General features: G+C 39.2%; 1 protein-coding gene across 1 annotated transcript in view; it reads right to left on the bottom strand.

Moving 5' to 3' along the window:
* The window catches only part of Dars1 (aspartyl-tRNA synthetase 1), a 62040-nt gene that overhangs the window by 8740 nt on the left and 30497 nt on the right, over positions 1-22803 (bottom strand). The window contains exons 5-10 of the mRNA XM_075987813.1: positions 19294-19396; positions 17234-17314; positions 14576-14635; positions 4864-4975; positions 3048-3182; positions 872-1019 (exon numbers count right to left, since the gene is read on the bottom strand). Coding sequence (XP_075843928.1) covers positions 872-1019; positions 3048-3182; positions 4864-4975; positions 14576-14635; positions 17234-17314; positions 19294-19396 — 639 coding nt within the window. The remainder of the gene's footprint in view (positions 1-871; positions 1020-3047; positions 3183-4863; positions 4976-14575; positions 14636-17233; positions 17315-19293; positions 19397-22803) is intronic.

Genomic DNA, 22803 nt, shown 5'->3' on the forward strand with positions numbered 1-22803 from the left:
TGTTTATGGATGAGATGATAATAGATTTGATTCAAATAGAGGCAAGGGAAATAGGCATAATAAAATTTTTTAGCCATACATTGGCAATGACTAAAACAAGGTACTAAGCACATAGGGTTTGTGAGGAGGCTTAGTGTCCCTAATTTAAAAACTTTTTAAAAATAAGAGCTGGAGAGATGGCTCAGTGGTTATAAGCACATATTTCTTTAGCAGAGATCTAAGTTCAGTTCCTATTACCCACATTAGGTGGCTTATAGCCACCTGTAACTCTAGTTTTAGAGAAATTGACACCTTCTAGACTGTGAGGACATTTGCATTCATATATAAACATACTACCTCCACATACGCATAACTAAAAATCCCATATGGGATTTTAAGTATGTGCCACACTTGGTACAGTCGTTGATTTGGAAATAACTGTTCCTTTGTTTATCCCTACTCATGTCTCTCAATGCTTGGAGTCATTGATAGTTCTTTACCGATATATTACTCTGCAGCATAAACATGAGTGGAATATAGCACAAGCCTGACAGTCTAAATTACAAGGGACATAACAACAAATGGTTTCCAAATAATCTATAAAATATAGAAAAAAGGTTGTTTTTCAAACTGGTGCCTTATGTTTACTAAAGAGGTTAGCAACAAAATTATTTGAGTCCATATAATTAGACACAATTAATCTTGGTTCATTTCAAACACTCATATTAGAGAAAGAATAGATATCTAGAACAAGTTTTGGAAACTTTCTTAAACTATACAAGAAACTGTATTATTCCCTATCACTCCCCAACCAAAAAAAAACAAAACAAAACAAAAAAAACTGCAATTATTTTGAAATTGAAGCCATTTCAAGACATTAAATAATTTTAACCTTTCTTGAAGTCCTTTGAATATTTGCACCAAGGTATCAGCAATTTCTTCTACAACTTCATGGTAATGATAATTAAAAGCCATTTCAATATCCAAACCAACAAATTCAGTCAGATGTCTATGGGTATTGGAGTCTTCGGCTCTAAAAACTGTTAACCAAAGAAAAATAGTACAGTATTTTAAGTCTTGGGTAAATGAGAACTTAAATGCAGAACTGTACTTGGTAGTGCCCTAGGTGGTACTATTATCCCATGCCCACAGGGTGAGACGGAGCACTGATAAGCCATCTGTTACAGCATTCTCCTATACAGCAAGTTCATTACAAACTCCCAAGTCCTAGAGAAAAGCAGAACCAAATGCAAATTAATAAAAGACGCTCTTGAGAACCCCTAGGGAATGCAAGATCCTGAGGCACCATCTCAATAATTAAAAACAGACTCAATTATGACTAATATAGTTTGTCTCCATTTTATTAAAATATGGCTCAAGCAAAATGAAACTGCATATATGAAATAACATTATACGCGTTCCAGCAGCTCTCAGTCCCGCTCCTATGCTCTCTGCAACTCCCCTGCAGTCTTTCACTCCTCTTTCCTAAAACACATCCCTGCTTGGAAACTCACAACTCTCAAACGACTACTATAACAAGATATAAAATGACAAAGTCTAAAACCTTTACGCTTTTCAACTTAATCTTAGTACTTCCAATTTCTAACCACCCTTATTTGTTTTCTTTTGTAGTTCATGCTTTCTACTTATCCTGTTCCCTGTACTAGAACATTATTTCAGTTTTTATATACCCTACTAGGGCCTTAAAACCCACTTTAGTTTGAATTTTCTTTCATGGTGACTCCAGCAAACAATCTTTCTACTGCTAATTGTATAGCACATTCTGATTCTTTTTCTTTTGAGACAAGGTCTCACTTAGTAGCCTCGACTGTCTGAAACTCACAATGATCCTCCTGTCTCAGCCTCTTAGGTGCAAGGTTATAGGTATGAGCCACCACATGGCTCCCTGACACAGACTTAAAGATGATGTATAATCATGGAATTACTTTGAAATTCATTGGCTTATTCCCCGTGATTGCTCTATGCATGTGTGACTTATTCAGTAACAGAAGCAGGAATTAACATGTTTCCTTCTCACTCAAGGCACAATCTCTAAACCAGGAATACAGCAATTATCTGGGTGCTTTGAGAGCCAAGCCTCAGGTTTCACAACAAATGTACTACATGAACTTGCATTTATATCCCTATCGGCATCTGATGAGTGTTGCTGATTCTTCTAAGGACATGGCACCCAGCCTTAAGAATATGTATACAATATACGCCTGGTAAATAATAACTTCAGAAAATTAAAACATTAAAAAAAATTTTAAGACAGGATTTCTCTGTGAACAGTCCTGGCTGTCCTGGAACTTGCTTTGTAGATCAGGGTGGCCTTGAACTCTCAGAGATCCATCTGCCTCTGCCTCCCAAGTGCTACCACCATCTGATTAAAATATTTAATTTTTGTGCCAACTTCTCTATTAGCAAAAGTTTAAGCTTTGTTAAATTATCAAAAAACATATATAAAATAATTTGTTAAGTTAAAAAACTATTTCATCTATCTTATGTATATAGATGTTTTGCCTGCATGTATGTCTGTGCATCACGTGCTTGCAGTGCCCACAAAGGCCAGAAGCAGGGACCATATGCCCTGGAATTGGAATTCTAGCTGGCCCTCTTACAGAGGACCTAGGTTTTATTCCCAGCAAGTGTAAGGGAACTCACTAAGATTCACCTGCTGCTCACTAAGATTCACCGAGGCCTGAAATTAAAGATGTCTATCACCTGACTAGTTCTCAAATCATGTATTTTTAAAACACATATCTACACTCTCACACACATGTTGTCATTTCTACTTTTAAGTTTAGTATTTTTTCCTTTTTGGTTTTTGTGGAATTGAACTGAGTCTTGAACACAGTAACATAACAAAAGCTCTATCACTGAGCCAAGTGCATCACTAGCTCTTAAATTTTATTATATAGTCAGCAGATAAATGGATTTAAGCTTTCAAAGGATCTAAATGCTAGTGTTTCTAATATTATAACTACTCTATAATTAATAAGTTTAATTCAACTATTTAATTCTACATAATTTTACAATTAGTAAACACATAAATGACAATATCTTACCTGGTCCAATGCAGAAAACCTTCTCAAAATCAGCACAGATGCACATCTGCTTATACAGTTGTGGAGACTGAGCAAGGTAGGCATTATTTTTAAAATAGGACACAGTAAAAACATTGGCTCCTCCTTCACTGGCAGCTGAAATACAAACATTTGTATTATTATAGTCAATTGAATGTTAATTCACATAATTCTTAGGTTAAAAAAAAGCAGTTCACTTAGAGAAAAAAAGAAGACCTAGAAAATCAAGTAAACATTCCCTTTTTCTGAATCAATTTCTTATCTATTAGCTTAAGACTGTAATAACTAAATAAATAAATAAAAGGAAAAAAATTATTCCCTTCCAGCTGGGCAATGGTAGTGGCACACACCTTTAATCCCAGCACTTGGGAGGCAGAGGCAGGAGGATCTCTGTAAGTTCGAGGCCAGCCTGGTCTACAAGAGATAGTCCTAGGATAGGCTCCAAAGCTACAGAGAAACCCTGTGTCAAAAAAAAAAAAAATTCCTTTCATTTTATCTGAGATAGGCTCTCACCGTGTAAGGCTGTTCTCTTAATTATTTTTCTAATTGTGAGGTGATGTTTACTTTTTTAATCTATATCTAAACACTATTCTTTTAATAATTTAATTCTGTATACTGTTTTGCCTACATGTGTGTATGTGTATCATATGCATACCTTGTACCAGAGGTCGTCATAAGAAGGCACTGGATCTCCTGAATCTAGAGTTACAGATGATTCTGAGATACTGTGTGGGTGCTACCAAACTGAACCTAGGTCCCCTGCAATAGCAACAAGTGCTCTTCAACTGAGCTATCGCTCCAGCCCCATTAATAACATTCTTTTAATGCATTTTTTTAATCAGTGTACACATTTGCCTTTAGAAGTGCATGTGAAGCTCAGAGGAAACTTTTCAAAGTTGGTTCTCTCCTTCTATGTGTCCTGGGGATTTGAACTCACATTGTTAGGCTTAGTGGTAGTGGCAAGGCAAGCCCTTTACCCACTAAGTCCTACAATGATGATGACGATAGTGATGATGATGATCTTTTGAGACAAGCTCTCTTTATGCAGTCTTGGCTAGCCTGGACTTGCTATGTAGACCAGGCTAGCCTTGAATTCACAGAGCTCCACCTGCCTCTTCCTCCAAAATGCTGGGATTTGTTAGCCAGCAGGAACAGCTAGAACGCTATTTGTAACTCATCTTTTAAGTGTTATGCAAGCAGTTCTAAAAGGGTAAAATGATCAAGACAAGATTCTCATGCAAGAATGACGTCAACAGGGCTGGAGAGATGGCTCAGTGGTTAAGAGCATTGCCTGCTCTTCCAAAGGTCCTGAGTTCGATTCCCGGCAACCACATGGTGGCTCACAACCATCTGTAATGAGGTCTGGTGCCCTCTTCTGGCCTGCACACACACACACACACACAGACACAATATTGTATACATAATAAATAAATAAACATTTAAAAAAAAAAGAATGACGTCAACAGGTATTTGGTGATTTTTACAACAAAGTTTATATAAAACCAAACTGTTGTGCCAATTTTGATGGAAAGTAACATAATAAAAATACCCGTGGCCTAACTTTCAGTGTAGGAATCGTGCTTTGTTACTGCTTCATTTCCTTATCATTACCACAAAGTGACTGTTGAAGGAAGGAAATGGAACACTGTAGATGGTATTATTATCCTTGAAATAAGTCCATGGCACTAAATCTTAAGGAACTCTTGGAATTATTTCAGTTATTATTATGTTATTTAAAAATTATCTTAAGCAACACTGGGGGGGGGATTTAAATTACAGAATACGTCTTGAAACATACCTGAAATAATTTTAGGAGTTTGGATTTCCACAAAACCTTTGTTAATTAATGTTTCTCGGAAGAGATGGCAGATGCCAGACTGGAGACGGAAGATAGCCTGACTAGTTGATGTCTGTAAGATAGCATTAAAATCTAATTAAACCAACCTGGCACAGCAAGCAAGTTAAACTATTCCTGCTCTCAGCAATGTTTAAGTCCAATAGTACTGGAGAAGATGAAACACACAACAGCCCAACCAGAAGATGATGAGACAAGCTGCAATCTAATGAATATATATGATCATACTGAGCCATTCTCACTAGAAATGCTTCCTGATGTTCTGATTTATAAAAATGCCATTCGAGAAAAATATTTCTTAACACTTAGTGAAACACCTTGCTTGTAGATTCTCTTGGGGACTGTTTTTAAGGGAAATCCACTGAGTTAGACAGTGTTCATGTAGCATACAAATATTCTAAGTAAGAGTTTAGCATGGAGTAATAAATCACCAAAGACAACACGTACGTTCATGCTAATCATCACCAATTATATGCTAACTGTAGACAGCCATGCATTTGTTCCATTAAAGAAAGAAACTGAATACATAAAAGGCATAGGCACCTCACAACTCTGACTCACAACAGCACATAAAGCAGCGAGGAGCAGCTCTCTGAGAGCTTGCTGCTGCCACCTTTTTTATTTTCTTTCATTTTTCCGCTTTCCCTCCTCAGTTACTCTGTCTCCCTTTGTTTACCTTCAGCCTCAATCAGTGGCCAGAGCTCTCTAGTAATTATCTGTGTTCCAGTTAAAAGAAGTGGCTTCTTATCAGTAAGTCTTGCATAATACATTAAAGGAAAAAAAATGTTATAACCAGGTAGGCGTTTGGTAAAATACCCGACCTCAACCCACACCAGGATAACCAGAGTGCTGAGTGGTATTCACGCATTTCAATGAACTGCTAGCTCTATGGCAACAGCTGATCCTGCCTATGCACACACCACACTCTGATGCAGACACTAAGGACCAGGTGGCTGGCTACTCTACATCTTTTATAGGAAAGAATGTAACCTTGAGTTTCTGGAGATCAGGACTCTTTTTTAAAAAAACAAAACAAAACACTTGATTCGTTTTACTTACTTAAAAAAAAAAGATTTATTTATTTATTATGTATACAGTATTCTACTTGCATGTATGCCTGCAGGCCAGGATAGAGTACCATGGGGTTGCTGGGAATTGAACTCAGGACCTTTGGAAGGGCAGGTAGTGCTCCTAACTGCTGAGTTATCTCTGCAGTCCCTGTTCATTTTATTTTGTGTCCATGTGTCATACCTCATTGTGTGGTGGTCAAAGGATAATAATGAAGTTGGCTCTTTTTCTACCACATTGGAACCAAGGATGGACCTCAGGTTATCAGTCTTGGCTTAAAGTGCCTTCATGCCTTGAGCCATCTTGCCACCCCAAATCAGGGCATACTTAAGCAGTGTTATTTTATAATTCAAATTCAAAGATACAAATCAATAATTTCTCACAAAACAATGGAGACAATTTTTTAAAAGCCTCTATAATCTGTTATATACTTTTAAGACATTTACATTTAAACTGGAGAAAAGAATTTGTGGCTCTACTTATTTATTTACTTGTTCATTTATTCATTTGTTTATATGTTATGTGACTTAAGGAAAAACTGCTTCGCTCAATTATTACAAACTGTATTTTTCTGCTTTGTAAAACCTAGCAACCTGTAAATTGAAGAGGTATGTCACTGTACTTCTACACATATGGAGACACAATTCACTTTAGTGAAATATATTCTCTGTAAGGGCCACTACCACACTGCATCACTCTTTCTCCTTCCCTTCCCTCCCTTCCTTCCTTCCGTTTAGCTAGCCTAACTTACCTTATTTTATCCTCTTATAGAATTGAAATTAAGCTTTTGGACTGCTATAACTCATATAGTATACATAAAAATTACACTTAATTATGCTTTTAAAAAACAAATTTTAGGGCTGAAGAGATGGCTCAGGGGTTGGTCTTTCAGAGGTCCTGAGTTCAATTCCCAGCAACCTCATAGTGGTTCATAAGCATCTCTGGTGGGATCTGACACCCTCTTCTGGCATAAAGGCATACATGCAGATGCAGAAATCATACACATAAAATAAATAAATAAACAAATCTTTAAAAAACAAATTTTGCTGGGTGGTGGTGGCACATATCTTTAATCTCATCACTTGGGAGGCAGAGGCAGGTGGATCTCTGTGAGTTCGAGTCCAGCCTGGTCTATAAGAGCTAGTTCCAGGACAGGCTCCAAAGCTACACAGAGAAACCCTGTCTCAAAAAACCAAAACCAAACCAAACCAAACCAACCAACCAAACAAAAAACAACCCACCCCCAAAAAATAGCCTAAAAAATAAATACACCCCCACCATACACTATGCCCCATTATTCTTGGCTTACTGATTGTATCAACAAATCTGTCAATGGGGGAAGAAAATGGATCCATGGTGTATGAGAAAAAACAGCCCCCTACCCCATTAGGTGCTTTAAGGTACTTGCTTGCCACTGGAAAGATAGGTGCCTATTTTATTAGAAAGAAGGAACAGGGGACATAGCTTAGGGCTGTGTCATTTGCCTTGCATACTAACATACTAAAAGTCCTATGCTCCATTTGTATTACAGAAGAAGAAAACAGGAGAGTATAGCTCAACAGTGAAGTTCTTACCTAGCAAGCACAAGCCTCTGGGTTTATTCTCTAGCACCACAAACACAAAAACAAAAACAAGAGGTTCTGGGGAACCCATCAGAGGGAACCTTCATCTGGCGATGGATGGAGATAGAGACAGAGACCCACATTGGAGCACTGGACTGAGCTCCCAAGGTCCAAATGAGGAGCAGAAGGAGGGAGAACATGAGCAAGGAAGTCAAGGCGAGGGGTGCACCCACCCACTGAGATGGTGGGGCTGATTTAATGGGAGCTCACCAAGGCCAGCTGGACTGGGACTGAAAAAGCATGGGATAAAACCGGACTCTCTGAACATGGTGGACAATGAGGGCTGCTGAGAAGCCAAGGACAGTGGCACTGGGTTTTGATCCTACTGCACGTACTGGCTTTGTGAGAGCCTAGCCTGTTTGGATGCTCACCTTCCTAGACCTGGATGGAGAGGGGAGGACCTTGGACTGCCTACAGGGCAGGGAACTCTGACTGCTCTTAGGACTGGAGAGGGAGGGGGAAGGGAGTGGGGCATGGCGAGTGGGGGGAGGGGGAGGAAAAAGGGAGGCGGGGAGGAGGCGGAAATTTTTAATAAAAAAAAATCTCAATATGTAAATTCAGGATGACCTTGGTCACATGCCCTTCCTTTCCTAACCTTTCCTGGGCTGAGAATACAGGCATATAATACCCTGGATAGCTGGAAATTAAGTGTCAATACATTTATCGTTGTGCTGTGTCTGCCTCTCCCTTTGTATACAATAATGTTTGTGTTAGAAATCGGATGCTGTGACATCTTTTGTGTGCATATTTATTATTTATAAATTTTGTAATCTCGGAAAACAAAAACAAGAAACTGAACACAATTACTCAGACAATAATTCTAGCATGTCCCAATTTCTATCTGGTTCTCTAAGAGAATATTCTCTGGCAGATTCTACTTTTTAAATGGTTTGAGATAACCATACCAGTGCATACCTGCAACACCAGCTCTTAGGAGGCTGAGGCAGGAGGAATTTGAGGGACCATGGGATGAGGACTGCTGAAATCAAGAATGAGGTTGGTGAGAAAAGTTAATCAGAATTTATAAACATAAGGTGTTCTTGAAAAGCAAGTAGGAGAAAGCTTCAAAGGAAAGCCTTGATTATAATGCTGACAACATTCTTAGAAACACACTTGTACTGAGTGCATGCCAGTTATCATTGTACTCAGGACACAAAGCTACTGCAAAAAGCTTGAATATCTGCGCATGGAAACTTACCTCGAGAAAAACTCTGTTCTCAGGGGAACTGTGCTCAACAGACTAACATAAAGCCTGAGAAACCTCTAGTCTACTGCAGAATCATGTTTCAGCAACAGCTCTTCCTTCACAAAGAATTCGTATGGCATTAGAGTACAAGGTGGAGAAACTAAAGTCTAAGCAACAGAAAAGGGAGTTTTTGTCTTTTGGTCAAACCAAGTCATTTTAGCTTATTTTCTGCCAACTCTTTTAAAATATATACCAATTTTAGGAGCTGGAGATAACTCAGCAGTTATCTGACAAGGTAAAAATAAAAGGGGAAAAAAAAAAAAGCAAGACTCTACTTACAGAATTAGTTTCCCCGAGGTTACATTACTAGAAAATGACATTGTATCTTTTAGAAGAGGAACAGGTTCATGGGAAGAATCTTAGCGTTGGGAGGGAGATTAAAAAAAAAAATCAAATAAGCCCAAGTTTACAGTGAAACTATTAATGGTACTGAGCCTTTTTTTTTTTTTTGAGATAGTGTTTCTCTGTAGCTTTGGAGCCTATCCTGGAACTAGCTCTTGTAGGCCAGGCTGGCCTCAAACTCACAAAGATCCGCCTGTCATATAAACTGGATAGAGGGCTGAAGAGATGGCTCAGTGGTTAAGAGCACTGCCTGCCCTTCCGAAGGTCCTGAGTTCAGTTCCCAGCAACCACGTGGTGGCTCACAGCCATCTGTAATGAGAGATGGTGCTCTCTTCTGGCCTGCAAGCATACATGCAGGCAGAATACCAAGAATACTGTATACATAATAAGTAAATAGATTTAAAAAAAAAGCCAAGCAAGGTGTGTATGTGTGAAACTCTGCTAAATCTCTTAAAAAAAAAAAAACTGGATAGAAAGTTATGTTTAAAATTACCCCCTCTTCATTCCAAATGAGCTACTCTTCTTCTTTTTCTTAAATCAGATTGATGTAGAATTTATAATTAAGTACAAGTAACCTCTGTAATAAAAAAGTGGAATCACCGTGAAACTGCAATATTACCACATAAGGAAAGTCTGGCAGCATTCAGGCTAAATCTCAGCCAAGACTCTCCAGCACATAGGCACTGTAGTGTAAGATAAAGGTGCTGCAGACTGAGACTGGGTGGTTTGCAACACAACAGTGTCCGGCATCCCTAGAGCACTGATTCAGGCCAACAGTTACCACACCCAGGACTCCTTGGACTACCTCTGGCCACCCAAATCTTTTTTTTTTAAATGCCATCAGCTATGACAATCACCCATCTATGATTCTCACAGCATTCCCTGTTGTCTGCTGCTCACAAAAATCAGCATTACTTCAATTTGTTTCTGCCTCTACTCACTGCTGTCATGGAGGATTTCACTTGTATTACTATTATTTCCCTTTAAATCACACCTTAAATGGCACATCCTTAGCAGCAGCAGCATCCAAAGACACATGAATTTGCAAGTTATATCACGTAACTATTAAAATATAAGACATGCATCTGTTTAACAACCAGAAATCACTGTATATCTCCAGTTTTAGAAAAACATTGTAAAACTGAAATGCCATAAATTCCATTATGTTGGCATGTAAACTATACTGCCTAGAAAATCTTTTGTATTACAATGGAGTAAAAATGTATTAGAAATATATATTTTCATTTTCTACTTAAAAAAGTATTTAAGTAGACAAGGAGCAGACAGACACTTGATTATAAACTATCTAATTACTGTATAAGTGTTTCAGGATTCCATAGTTTTGTTAATGACTTAAAATTTTTTTCTAGACTATTCTATGTATATGTGTTTTGTCTACCTATATTTTTGTGCACCATGTGTACGCCGGCTCCCCTGAAGACAGAGACATCATTATTGGATACTCTGAAACTGGAGTTGCAGACAAGTAAGCTTCCAAGAGAGTGCTTGGAAACAAAACTGGATCCTTGATAAGAAAGGCAAGAACTCTCCCCTGCTTCCCCCCAATAAATGTATTTAATTTTTTAATGAAAAAATTATGTGTATGTGCATTTTGTTTGCATGTATGTCTGTATATTATGTGGTTGAAGTGCCCAGAGAGGAAAACGGGAATTGGACTTACAGACAGTTGTAAGCCATCATAGGGTGCTGGGAAACCACACTACAAGCCTGTTCTTGACCACTGAGCCACCTGTCCATTTATTTATTTTATATGTGTATGGGAAGGCAAGTACAGACTTTCAAGAGTTGATTGTCTCCTTCGATCATGTGGGTTTCTGAGACTAATATTAGGTCACTATGCTTGGTGGCAGTTACCCACACCACTGAGCCATCTTGATACCTCAAGAATGTTAAAATGTTAGTCATTTGTATTCTCAGAAAAGTCTAAGTTAAATGACTTTATCTTACTCACCTGGCTCCTTCAATGGGTCACTGTGACAGTCAATCCACCCTCTAAGGACGGCAGGGTATTTGGGAGACTTTTGGAAGGGTTGCACTTAACTCAGAATCACTCTTTGATACTATCCTCTTAGGAACAGATAAAAGTCATCAAGATAGTAAATACTTATTTTTACTCTTGGGGATACACTGCTTACACAGTAGATTTCCCGAATTAAGAATATATGACGGGAGCTGGGTGGTGGTAGTGTACGCCTTTAATCCCAGCACTTGGGAGGCAAAGGCAGGCAGATCTCCGTGAATTAAGGCCAGCCTGGTCTACAAAGTGTGTTCCAGGGCAGTCAGAACTGTCACACAGAGAAACCCTGTCTCCATAAACAAGCAAAAAGAATATATGTTAGTTGGCTTAACATTACAATTCATTTAATTTTAAAAAACTATTATTTTATGTGAATGGGCGCTTTGCCTGCATCTTTTTTGTCTGTTTTTCGTTTTTTTTGTTTGTTTGTTTGTTTTTCGAGACAGGGTTTCTCTGTGGCTTTGGAGCCTGTCCTGGAACTAGCTCTATAGACCAGGCTGGTCTCGAACTCACAGAGATCTGCCTGCCTCTGCCTCCCGAGTGCTGGGATTAAAGGCGTGCGCCACCATCGCCCGGCTGTTTTTCGTTTTTTGAGACAGGGTTTCTCTGTGTAGCTTTGGAGACTGTCCTGCAACTCACTCTATAGACCAGGCTAGCCTGGAAATCACCTGCCTCTGTCTCCCAGGTGTGCCACGACCGCCAGGTGTTTGCCTGCATGTTTATCTAACACCCCATTCACCTAAGGCTCTTTGAGGTTCCAAAAGGATAACAGATCCCTCGAAACTGGGAGTTACAGACAGTTGTGACGTGCCATATGGGTGCTTGGACCTAAATGGGGCCCTCTGGAAGAATAGTCAGCACTCTTATCCATTGGGCCGTCTCTCCAGCCCACAATGTATTTTTCTAATTGATCACTGTGCTAAAGCTTTTTATGCTCATATTACCAATTTCATAGAGACGAACACAGGAATATATAGCAGTTACCTGCTTCAAAAAACTGAGTGTTTTTAAGAGATAAGACTTTTGATGAGGTCTTAGGGCAGTCCTATCTCCCTTGGTTTACCAGGTTACCATAGAAGTCAAGCCATTCATTTGTTTATTTAGGTTTTTCAAGACAGGGTTTGTCTGTGTAGCCCTGGCCATCCTGGAACTTGCTCTGTACACCAGATTGGCCTCAAATTCAGAGATTACCCTGCCTTTGAGTTTAAAGTTTGTGTTACCACCACCCAGCATGACGTTGAGTTATTGTTTTTTTGAGACAGGGTTTCTCTGTAGCTTTTATGGAGCCTGTCCTGGAACCGCTCTGTCTATCAGGCTGGCCTCGAACTCACAGAGGTCCGCCTGCCTCTGCCTCCTGAGTGCTGGGATTATACACCGCCTGGCAAAGTATAACATATTTAGGCTAGGGATCTAGCTAAGTGAGTAGAGTGCTCACCTAACATGTATGAGGCCTTAGGTTCAATTCCCAGCATAACTGGATGTGAGAGTGTTTCTCTAGGATATCAGAACTTGAGAAGTAAAGGCAATAGGATCAGAAGCTCAAGTTTTCTTCAACTACAAAGAGAGTTAATGATAGCTGAAATACATGAGGCCTTATCTCAAGAAAATAAATAAAATACTAGGGGCTGGTGAGATGGCTCAGTCAGAAGAGATGCTTGCTGCTAAGCCTAATGATTTGAGTTTGATCTCTGGAAACCACATGGTTTAAGGAAAGAACCAACTCCCACAAGTTGTCCTCTGACTTCCATGCGTGCACCGCGGCACATGCCTACCCTCCCCTGACCCTCCACAAAATACTTAAGATGGCCCATGCAAATGTGAGGACAAGGGTTTAGATCGCTAGTAACCACATAAAAAGGCAAACGGGTGTGGTGACCTGCTTATAATCACAGCACTATGGAGGTTTCAACACAGGAACCTGGAACAAGTTGGTTAGGCAGACTAGCCCCAAACACTGAACTCTGGGTTCAGTACAAGACCCTACCTCAATATAAAGAGCGGAAAAAAGACCTCGGAAACCACCTTGGATCCCAAAACAGAGATGTACGTGCACACACACACTTTTATACATGTACTTCCATACATGGGACTATGCACATATACATATGCAGACCACTTTCACATGAAAATAGGTATTTATAAGAATCAGACAAATAACACGAATGAAGTAAGTATAGGATAACACAAGGGGCATATAGTCCACCTAGTACTTTATCTGGCCAGAATGACCCCAATACTGCTAAGATCTCCAACTTTTCAAGAAAAATCATCTGGATGTTAATATGAAAATCTTTCCACCCTTCTTTTCCATCCAAGATGGCCTCCAAATGCTTTTTCTTTTGTTTGTTTTTGAGCCAAAGTCTCATTACTGTAGCTACAGTTGACCTCTAATTGCCTATGTAATCCAAGCTGACTTTGAGCTTTCCTGCCACAACCTCTTGAATGATGGGGATTACTGGTGTGCACAACCACGTGTGCCAAATCCTGTGTTTCAGGGATCCTGTCTTGGTCTTTCAAATAGCTGTGGCTATAGGCCTGTGCCATGGCACTTAGCAAAACTCCCGGGGTATAATGCACTTAAATTAGATCACCACAGACAAAATTGTTCTGGTCCAAACTGTAGTATAAACCAGTAACAACACTGAATAAACAGTATGGGTAAACGCAATATATCTAACTCTTATGGCCAAAATACATGGAAAACCAACATAAGTTAAAATGGAGGTTAAAAAAAAAGACAGAAAGCAAATTGAAGAAGCGTTAAGTAAACATTACAAGGATACACAATTGCAGAAGAATCAAAGTTAGAAAAAACTCAGGGCAGCAAAGACCCTGAGCAGGAGACAGAAGGAAGATGTGGTCAAACATTAAGAAAGAAAGATGACAAACCAGTGATGAAACCACTGAACTCTTTCACTTGCAACCAAACCAAAAGGGAAAGAGAAGTCCCATGAGACGACAGTGTAAACCACGAAAGTGACTTCAAAATAACAACTGCTGTCTCTACCTGGTTGTGCTAAATTGTATACAATTTCTTTTACTCCTTGTAGTGATTTAATGATTGCATTTCCACTTGCTTACTAAGTCTGCACAAAACAGACATCACCCGGGAGCCACCCCAACATTGGCATTATAATCATCTCTTATTTTCGAACAAACAAAAGCCAGTATCCTGCGAACTAGTGCTTACCTGCTCCTGGCAGCTTTCTGGGGAAAAGGTCAGCTAGAGAGGTACACTATGTCTTGTATCATGATACTCATACATATGCAATTAGCTTTAAGGCATTCCTACCCAACTCAGTGTTGGCATAACCATATCAACAAACAAATGAGGCATACCCTAAGATCAATGACTCTGTTGTCTAATCTTGTATCCTGGTTAACAGTAGCTCTTCCTTCCTAAAAAAGAAAAAAAAAGGGGGGGGGGGGGAAGAAAAACATATTTTAACCAGTATTTTGAAGTACACACATGGATACCATATACCCTACTCTTAGAAGCTATGTATCCTTTCAGTGAGCGGTGTGTATGTTAATATTGTACACGGAAATCACTATGTCAAGAGAATAAACACAGTAAGAGGAATGTCAGGGAAAAGTTACTGTTAGAGGCAGAGATGATGCTGGGGATGGTAAGGAATGCCTTTAATTCAGCACCTGGGAAGCAGAGGCAGGTGAATCTCTGTGGTTTTGAAGCTAGCCAAAACTATATAGTAAGGCTCTGTCTTAAACATCCACACACAGCAACAAAGGAGAGAAGGGAATGAAGGGAAGGGAGACTTAGACTAGAGATGGCTCAGTGGGTAAAGCGTATGTTATAAAGGTGAATACTGAACTTTGAATCCTCACTGTCCATGGCTGTTACATCAGTGAGCTCTGGGTTCAAAGTGAGATACCCTATCTCAATGCATAAGGTCAAGAGTGATTATGGAAGACCCCACTATCAACTTCTGCATCCATATCTACACATGCACCCACCCTCCTACTCAAACACAACAAAGACAAAAGAGATGGTAAAATGAGAAAGAACAAAAATATTATTGCTTTCTTTCCCTTCTCCAAACTTGCTCACTACTGAGGTACCAGAATTCCCCACCTGAACTCTTACTACTTCCTGGATTTAACCTGCAAGCCCTGGCTAACACCCAACGGGAAGAATAACACAGAGCAACAGTTTTTAAATGTGTGCTCTAGGGACCACCAACAGTCCCCCAAGACTTTGGTCCTTCAAGACTTTCAGGGAGTCCCTGAAGTCAAATCAATCTCTCTCTCTCTCTTCCTTTTTACAAAATTTTTCTTTTTCAGCAGGGTGTTGGTGGTGCCTGCCTTTAATCCCACCACTCGGGAGGCAGAGGCAGGCGGATGTCTGTGAGTTCAAGGCCAGCTTGGTCTACAAGAGCTAGTTCCAGGGCAAGCTCCAAACTACAGAGAAACCCTGTCTCGAAAAACAAAACACACACACACAAATTTTTTTTTCTTTTTCTAAAAACTTATTATGAATACAGTGTTTTCTCTGCATGTATGCCTGCAGGTCAGAAGAGGGCAGATCTCATTACAGATGGTTGTGGCCACCTTGTGGTTGCTGGAAATTGAACTCAGGACCTCTGTAAGAGCAGGCAGCGCTCTTAACCACTGAGTCATCTCTTCAGATCCTTGTTTTTGTTTTTTCAAGACAGACTTTCCCTGTGTTGACCTGGCTGTCCTGGAATGTGTTCTGTATAACAGGTTAGCCTCAAACTCAGAGATACACCTGCCTCTGCCTGGGATTAAAGGTGTGCTCCACTACATAGGGCTAAATTTTTTTTTAAAATTACTTTTCATTCTCACTCACACATGAATTTACTAAGAAATTTGCAAAGGCTGTATGATTGGTAATTTCCCAACACTGTGAACCCAAGGACCATATGGGAATCTAGATATACAAGAGGTCAGACATATACAAACTTTGTCCATATTTAACATGATGTCACTTGTAACAGGAAAGTTTTGTTTTGGAAAATACAAAGCATGTTTTGGTCACTTTTACATTTTATCTAAAATATATTCAAGCACGCAATACTTTCATATTAACATTTTAATAAATAAATGTTTGCCTTAAACCTTAATTCTATAAATACTGACTAACATACGAACAAAATAAGAGCTTATGGGGGGGCATCTTCTATATTATTAAGAGAATTAAAAAGAACTTTCTTTCCTTTTTGATTCTGTGACAGATGTCTGTTAGATAAGCCTCTACCACTGAGCTACATCCCTAGTTGTAAAACAGATCAGGACACCAAAAAAAGTCTGAGATATGCTGATGGTAAAGGTAATTTAATTGATTTAATTTATTCGTGATGCAAAGGCAGGAAATATCGAAGAGTGATTTTTTTTCCCCCTTGGTGTTGGCTTGCTTTTTTTTGTGTTTTGTTTTTGGTCTTTTCAATTAATGTTCTTTTGCTATTTTTTTTGTTGTTGTTGTTTCTTTTTTTATTTTTGGTTTTTTGAGACATGGTTTCTCTGTGTAGCTTTGGCTGTTCTGGAAGTCACTTTGTAAAAGACCAGGCTGGTCTTGAACTCACAGATTTGCCTGCCTCTGCCTCCTGGGTGCTGGGATTAAAGGCATGTGCCACCATGCTCAGCTTTAATTAATATTCTTATTTACACTTTTATTTTAAAAATTTTATTATAATTATTTTTTTTAAGTTTTCCTTTGGGGAGGATGATACAAGGGTGAAGGGCAGATATGGAGAGACTGAAAAATGAATGTGATTGGGGTACATGATGTGAAATTTCTGAAGAGTCAATAAAATTATGCTTAAAATAAAAAAAAAGTAATTTAATTAAACCCAGGCCTCCTGAACTGTAGATAAACCCTCTACCAATGAGTTCTATCCTCAGCTCTGTAAATTGAAATAAAAATGGAATTAAAGTCAATTTACAGGTACTCTTAGTACAAGGAGGGCACTGGATTTCCAGTGTTACAATTTATCTAGACCCATGTGGCATAACCTTTACCTCTTCACCTTCCACTTCAGGCCGAACAGCATCATCCAGCTGCAAGGGCAGGCGAGGTTCGGCCAAACTGATCACATAAATCTGAAAATGAGAAATTGCCAAAAATATTAAGTATCAAAACCTGTTATCTTCTGTTTAAAAGATAATCTACATGGAACGATGCTTGCATACATCTTTAACTGAAACCATTTGGTGAAATAAATGATATCCATTTTTAATCTACCCAGCAGGAATAATATTGTTGGCTCTATGGATTGTTTGAAGTCAACTAAGATAACACAAATATTTATAAACCCTAGGTACACACGAATGTAATAAACAAGGCCTAGTTATATCAACAAAAGCTGTGATTAGGGAAATCAATCTCAAAGCTTCAATTAAAATGGGGTCTGCCACAAGAACCAAAGCAGTAACATAGGTGTTGCTATGCTACCACAGCCACTGCTACCACTGTGATCAACTTCAGCCCAGCTAGGCTACACCCATCTTCCTTTCTTTATTCTTTGCTGTCTCCCTCAATTGTCTCCTTTCATCAAACATCACATCTCATTTCCTGCTGTTCCGGTCAGAAGCTGCCACAAAGGATGCTCTTTTACGTTATCCAGTACCTCAATACTCACACATGCTAATTTTACATCATAGTGATTTCTGAACACCCTCAAAAACGTATTACCTTTACCACTTGCAACCTGAATTTACTAAGTCTGGTGAATCACGAAGGGGAATCACCTCTACTTCATTAATTCAGAAAAGGAAGCTGTATTCTCCCAGTTTGTGGACAACACCTGGCATTCAGAAAGTGTCAGAGGCTTTACTATAGCAATACTCAAAGGAAGAATATCTATCATAGTTCCCTACACACAAGTTTTAGGCTTCCTTTGGTTAATACAATCTTGACCTTCAAACCCCAAACTGGAGAATCAAAAAGCTATGACTTTTATAACCAGTGGAAATTCACCCTCACCTTCATTGGGTTCAGGTTCACATAGTACTTAGCACAAAGCAGTACAAGCAGTATATACAAGCAGTAACTATTAGTTGAGTACAGTCAATTGCTTATGATATAATTTAATACTTTGTAAAATACTTTATTATTATTATTATGGCAAAACTTATCAGTAAATTCCAAAGGCTTTATTATGACTGACACTTTTAATACTAGATATAAGTTCTGTTATTGAGCTAGGATCCTCCCATGTATTAAAAATTCAAGTATGTTTTAGTCATTAAGTTTTCTTTATTAGAGTACTGGAAAACATGTCAGCTAGAAAAGACAAACCCTTTTTTGTCAATATAATGAACTTCTATACTAGACTCAACAAAGAACAAAGTAATATGTCAGGCTAGCTTAGCAAAAATACAAGACTTTCCGTATCTCAGAGTTTCACAATAATTAACTCCTATTAAATTTAACTCTTCATTTCCAAATCAGTGGGTACAGATGTGCAGATCTCTCTGAATCTACCAACCTGTCTTTCTTACGCCTGTTCCTAAGTACTCCACCCCTTCATTCTGTGGGAAGGGGTCTCTGTATATGTGCTCTTTCTGGTTTCAGATCCCTTAAGGTTGAGGGAGGGAAGAAACTATCCCTTGTCTTGAAAATTACTTAAACATCACTCATTCATTTATTAATAAGAATGTGTGTACACATATGAGCATATATGCTCATACCACATGAGTGGAAACCAGGAGTTGGTTCTCTCCTATTAAGTGAGTGGCCCAGCACAAACTGATTGAGTAATGACCATAATCTCAGAATTCTACAATTTATTGTTGTTTTATATCATTATTTAGGAGAGGCTGGTCTCAAACTCAGAGTTCTGCCCTACTTCTGACTCCCAAGTGTTGGGATTAAAGGTATATAACTACGCTCACCTACATCAATTATTAAGAACATACACATCTGATATAAAACAGTCTAAGAATTACTCAAATCTATACATAATCTTATCTGTTCCTCTCTTACTCTTTTTATGTGGTGCTGGGGGTCAAATCCAGAGTACCATGCATAATAAGCTGTATCTCCAGTCCTCACAACACCGTATTATAAAATGAGTTACCTTCTGGACATGTAACTCAACGTCTTGCTGTGTACAGCTTCCAATTTTCTGATTTACTTTTCTCACAATGCCTTCCACATCAATAATACTTTCTTTGTTGATGCTGTCAAGAGAAAAAAAATCCTTAACTTTAATAATCTCATTAGAGGTGTCAGAATTCATTTGGTATTTAAGCAGCAGAATATGTCAAACCATTCTTCAATACAGGAGACACTTGTGTTAAAGCCAGCCTCTTCAACCTATTTAAAACAAGCTATTACACAGAATACCTTGTGAGATTCTGTTAAAGAGATGATTTTTTTCTTAAAATGCCACTGTTTGGTAACAATTTATAAGATACTTGGGACATGAAAGGCAATAGCACCAAGTGAATTGTAAAAAGTAGTAAAGGCTCTGAATTATTAAAGAGCCCTTTCCCTCTTACTCTTGAGATCACTGAGATCAGCATTTCCTTTAGTAAGAAACACTGCCTTCAATAAATGCAATTACTGTTATGTAATGGAATTAAATAAGAAGGTCAACTGAAAAGTTTTTCAAGTACTAAGAGGTGTTGCAATTACACCTACATTTGGCTACAAGCTTCTACACTCACCTCGTCTCTGGATTATGACTGATAACCTAGTCGTGCACTCACACTGAAGGAATGCTTGTGTGACACTTAATATTAAAACAAATATAAAATTACTGCGTCTCCTGGGCTGTCCTTTAACAAACCAAAGCTGCAAACATTAGACACTTAAATCTGAAACAGAATTTTATTACATTGTCTATTAAACACTTAATCGTTTTCTGGTTATTTTACATATAACCAAGAAAAGGCATAATTTTAAATGATGATTCCCAAACAAACTAAACTAGGTTTGTTTTTTTGCTTTGCATATTCTTCAATGATGGAAGGTGACAATGCATTTGGTGAAAATGATTAAGATTCATGGAAAAGCTGCCTTCATTCTGATGCGGAATTGTATCTTCAGTAGTTGTAATGTTATCAGATACCCTAGAAACCACAAAGTGCTAAGTGTAGTCTTAGAACACCACAGTGAGCGAGCTACAACGCCATCTGCTCAAGGACAGAAAGGCCTAGGCTGTACCGTCTAGGATTCTGACTACCTTTTAAAAAACAATTAATAGTACATATAGCTCTTCACTCTTGAGTATCCTGTACCACAGCTATCACTGAATATCTAACTAAAGAAAAATCCTAATTTGTAATTAGAAGGACCAGGCTTCTATTTACCATTCAAAGCATTTCCTGACATTGGCAGCGTGGAGTCACTCATCTGTCTTCTAACTGCTGCCTCATCTGTATGCGTGGGTTAACCTGATGCTTGAATAGGTGACTCAGGGCTGCTTGTTCCACATGTCTCCAGGAGGAACATTTTCTCCTCACTGGTCAGTACAGTACGCCATTAACCAACCCTACCTCAGCCACAGCTCCAATTTTCCTATTGTCCCTAAGCTCATGGTGCTTTGGTTTCACTCACTCTGACTCTAAACCTTCTGTTAGCAGACAGTCTCCTTTAAAGCCACTTAAGTTAAATATTGCCCTTTTTAACACAACATTTTTTACTGACTATTTGGGAATTTCACAGCATGCACTCCAATCACACTCACATCCTAGTCCTGCCAGGCCCACCCTCACAAAACAAAACAAAAAAAGCATTTATTTATTTGTTTATTTATTTATTTATTTTTGAGACAGGATTTCATTACACAGACCTAGCTGGCTAGAGCTTATTATGTAGCTTTAATTGGCCTTGAACTCTGAGATCTCCTTACTTCTGCCATAGTGTGTCACACTATGCCCAGTAACATTGCTTAAAAAAACAAACAAAAAAATAAAAAACACTGACTTACTTTGCGTGCATCATGTGGTACATGCAAACCCATAGGAAGCCCTGAGTAAGTTAAGTCCTGCCTGAATGTGTATTTGTTGACATGGATGTAGCCATGTCAAGGAGCCCAAAACCTCATACTCAGGAGAAAATAGCAAAGCCTTCCTCTGGTCCATCTGCAGAGAAGGTTCATCACAGTATACTCCCCCTAGATAGTTACTGCTTAAAGACCTCTCTCGTTCAGAGACTACTCCTACTAAGATTAGCTATGCCCATCTCCTCGATTCAGCTTGTAAGCCCTGCTCCCTTGATTAAACTGTGTAGTAGTACATCCCATGTTCCTCTTTTTGGGTCTGGCTTACCTCACTCAGGATAGTGTTTTCTATTTCCATCCATTTGCACGCAAAATTCACAAAGTCCATGTTTTTTACTGCTGAGTAGTACTCTAATATGTATATATTCCATACTTTCTTCATCCATTCTTCCATTGAAGGGCATCTAGGTTGTTTCCAGGTTCTGGCTATTACAAACAATGCTGCTATGAACATAGTATAGAGTATATACTTTTGTTGTATGATAAGGCCACTCATATTTGGTTTCTAGCCATAAACAAAGGACATTGAGCCTATAATTAGTGATCCTAGAGAAGCTAAACAAGGAGAACCCAAAGAAAAACATATAGGCATCCTCCTGAATATTAACCTTCATCAGGCGATGAAAGGAGACAGAGACAGAGACCCACATTGGAGCACCGGACAGAAATTTCATGGTCCAAATCAGGAGCAGAAGGAGAGAGAGCACGAGCAAGGAACTCGGGACTGCGAGGGGTGCACCCACACACTGAGACAATGGGGATGTTCTACTGGGAACTCACCAAGGCCAGCTGGCCTGGGTCTGAAAAAGCCTGGGATAAAACCGGACTTGCTGAACATAGTGGACAATGAGGACTACTGAGAACTCAAGATCAATGGCAATGAGTTTTTGATCCCACTGCACGTACTGGCTCTGTGGGAGCCTAGGCAGTTTGGATGCTCACCTTACTAGACCTGGATGGAGGTGGGTGGTCCTTGGACTTCCCACAGGGCAGGGACCCCTGATTGCTCTTTGGGCTGACGAGGGAGGGGGACTTGATTGGGGGAGGGGGAGGGAAATGGGAGGCGGTGGCGGGAAAGAGACAGAAATCTTTAATAAATAAATAAAAAAATAAAAAATAAACTGTGTAATAGTAACGCCTCTGTCTACCACCATATACAAACATGCTGAACTACAGGGCGCTGATGCTTCTCCACAAGAGTCGTCCCGTGTCTGTCTTTCCCTCATTCCCTTACCTGGAGCCACACTACAGAAAATACTATAGCATGAGTGTGGAAGCCAGATGACAACTTGGGGGATCGGTTCTTTCATTTGACCACATGGGTCCATGCGATAAAACCCTGGTTTTCAGGCTTGGAAAGTCCCTGTCAAACTACCCAGCTGGCCTAATTTCTCCCCTTTTTGTATTTACTTCTGTGTGGGGCTGGACAGACGTCTCAGTGGTTAAGAGCACTGAATGCTCTTCCAAAGGTCCTGAGTTCAACTCCCAGCAACAATACAGTGGTTCACAACCATCTGTAATGAGATCTGGTGTCTTCTTCTGGCCTGCATACATGCAGGCAGAACACTGTATACATAATAT

This window comes from Microtus pennsylvanicus, chromosome 10 (genome assembly GCF_037038515.1).
Source record: "Microtus pennsylvanicus isolate mMicPen1 chromosome 10, mMicPen1.hap1, whole genome shotgun sequence".
NCBI lineage: Eukaryota > Metazoa > Chordata > Mammalia > Rodentia > Cricetidae > Microtus > Microtus pennsylvanicus.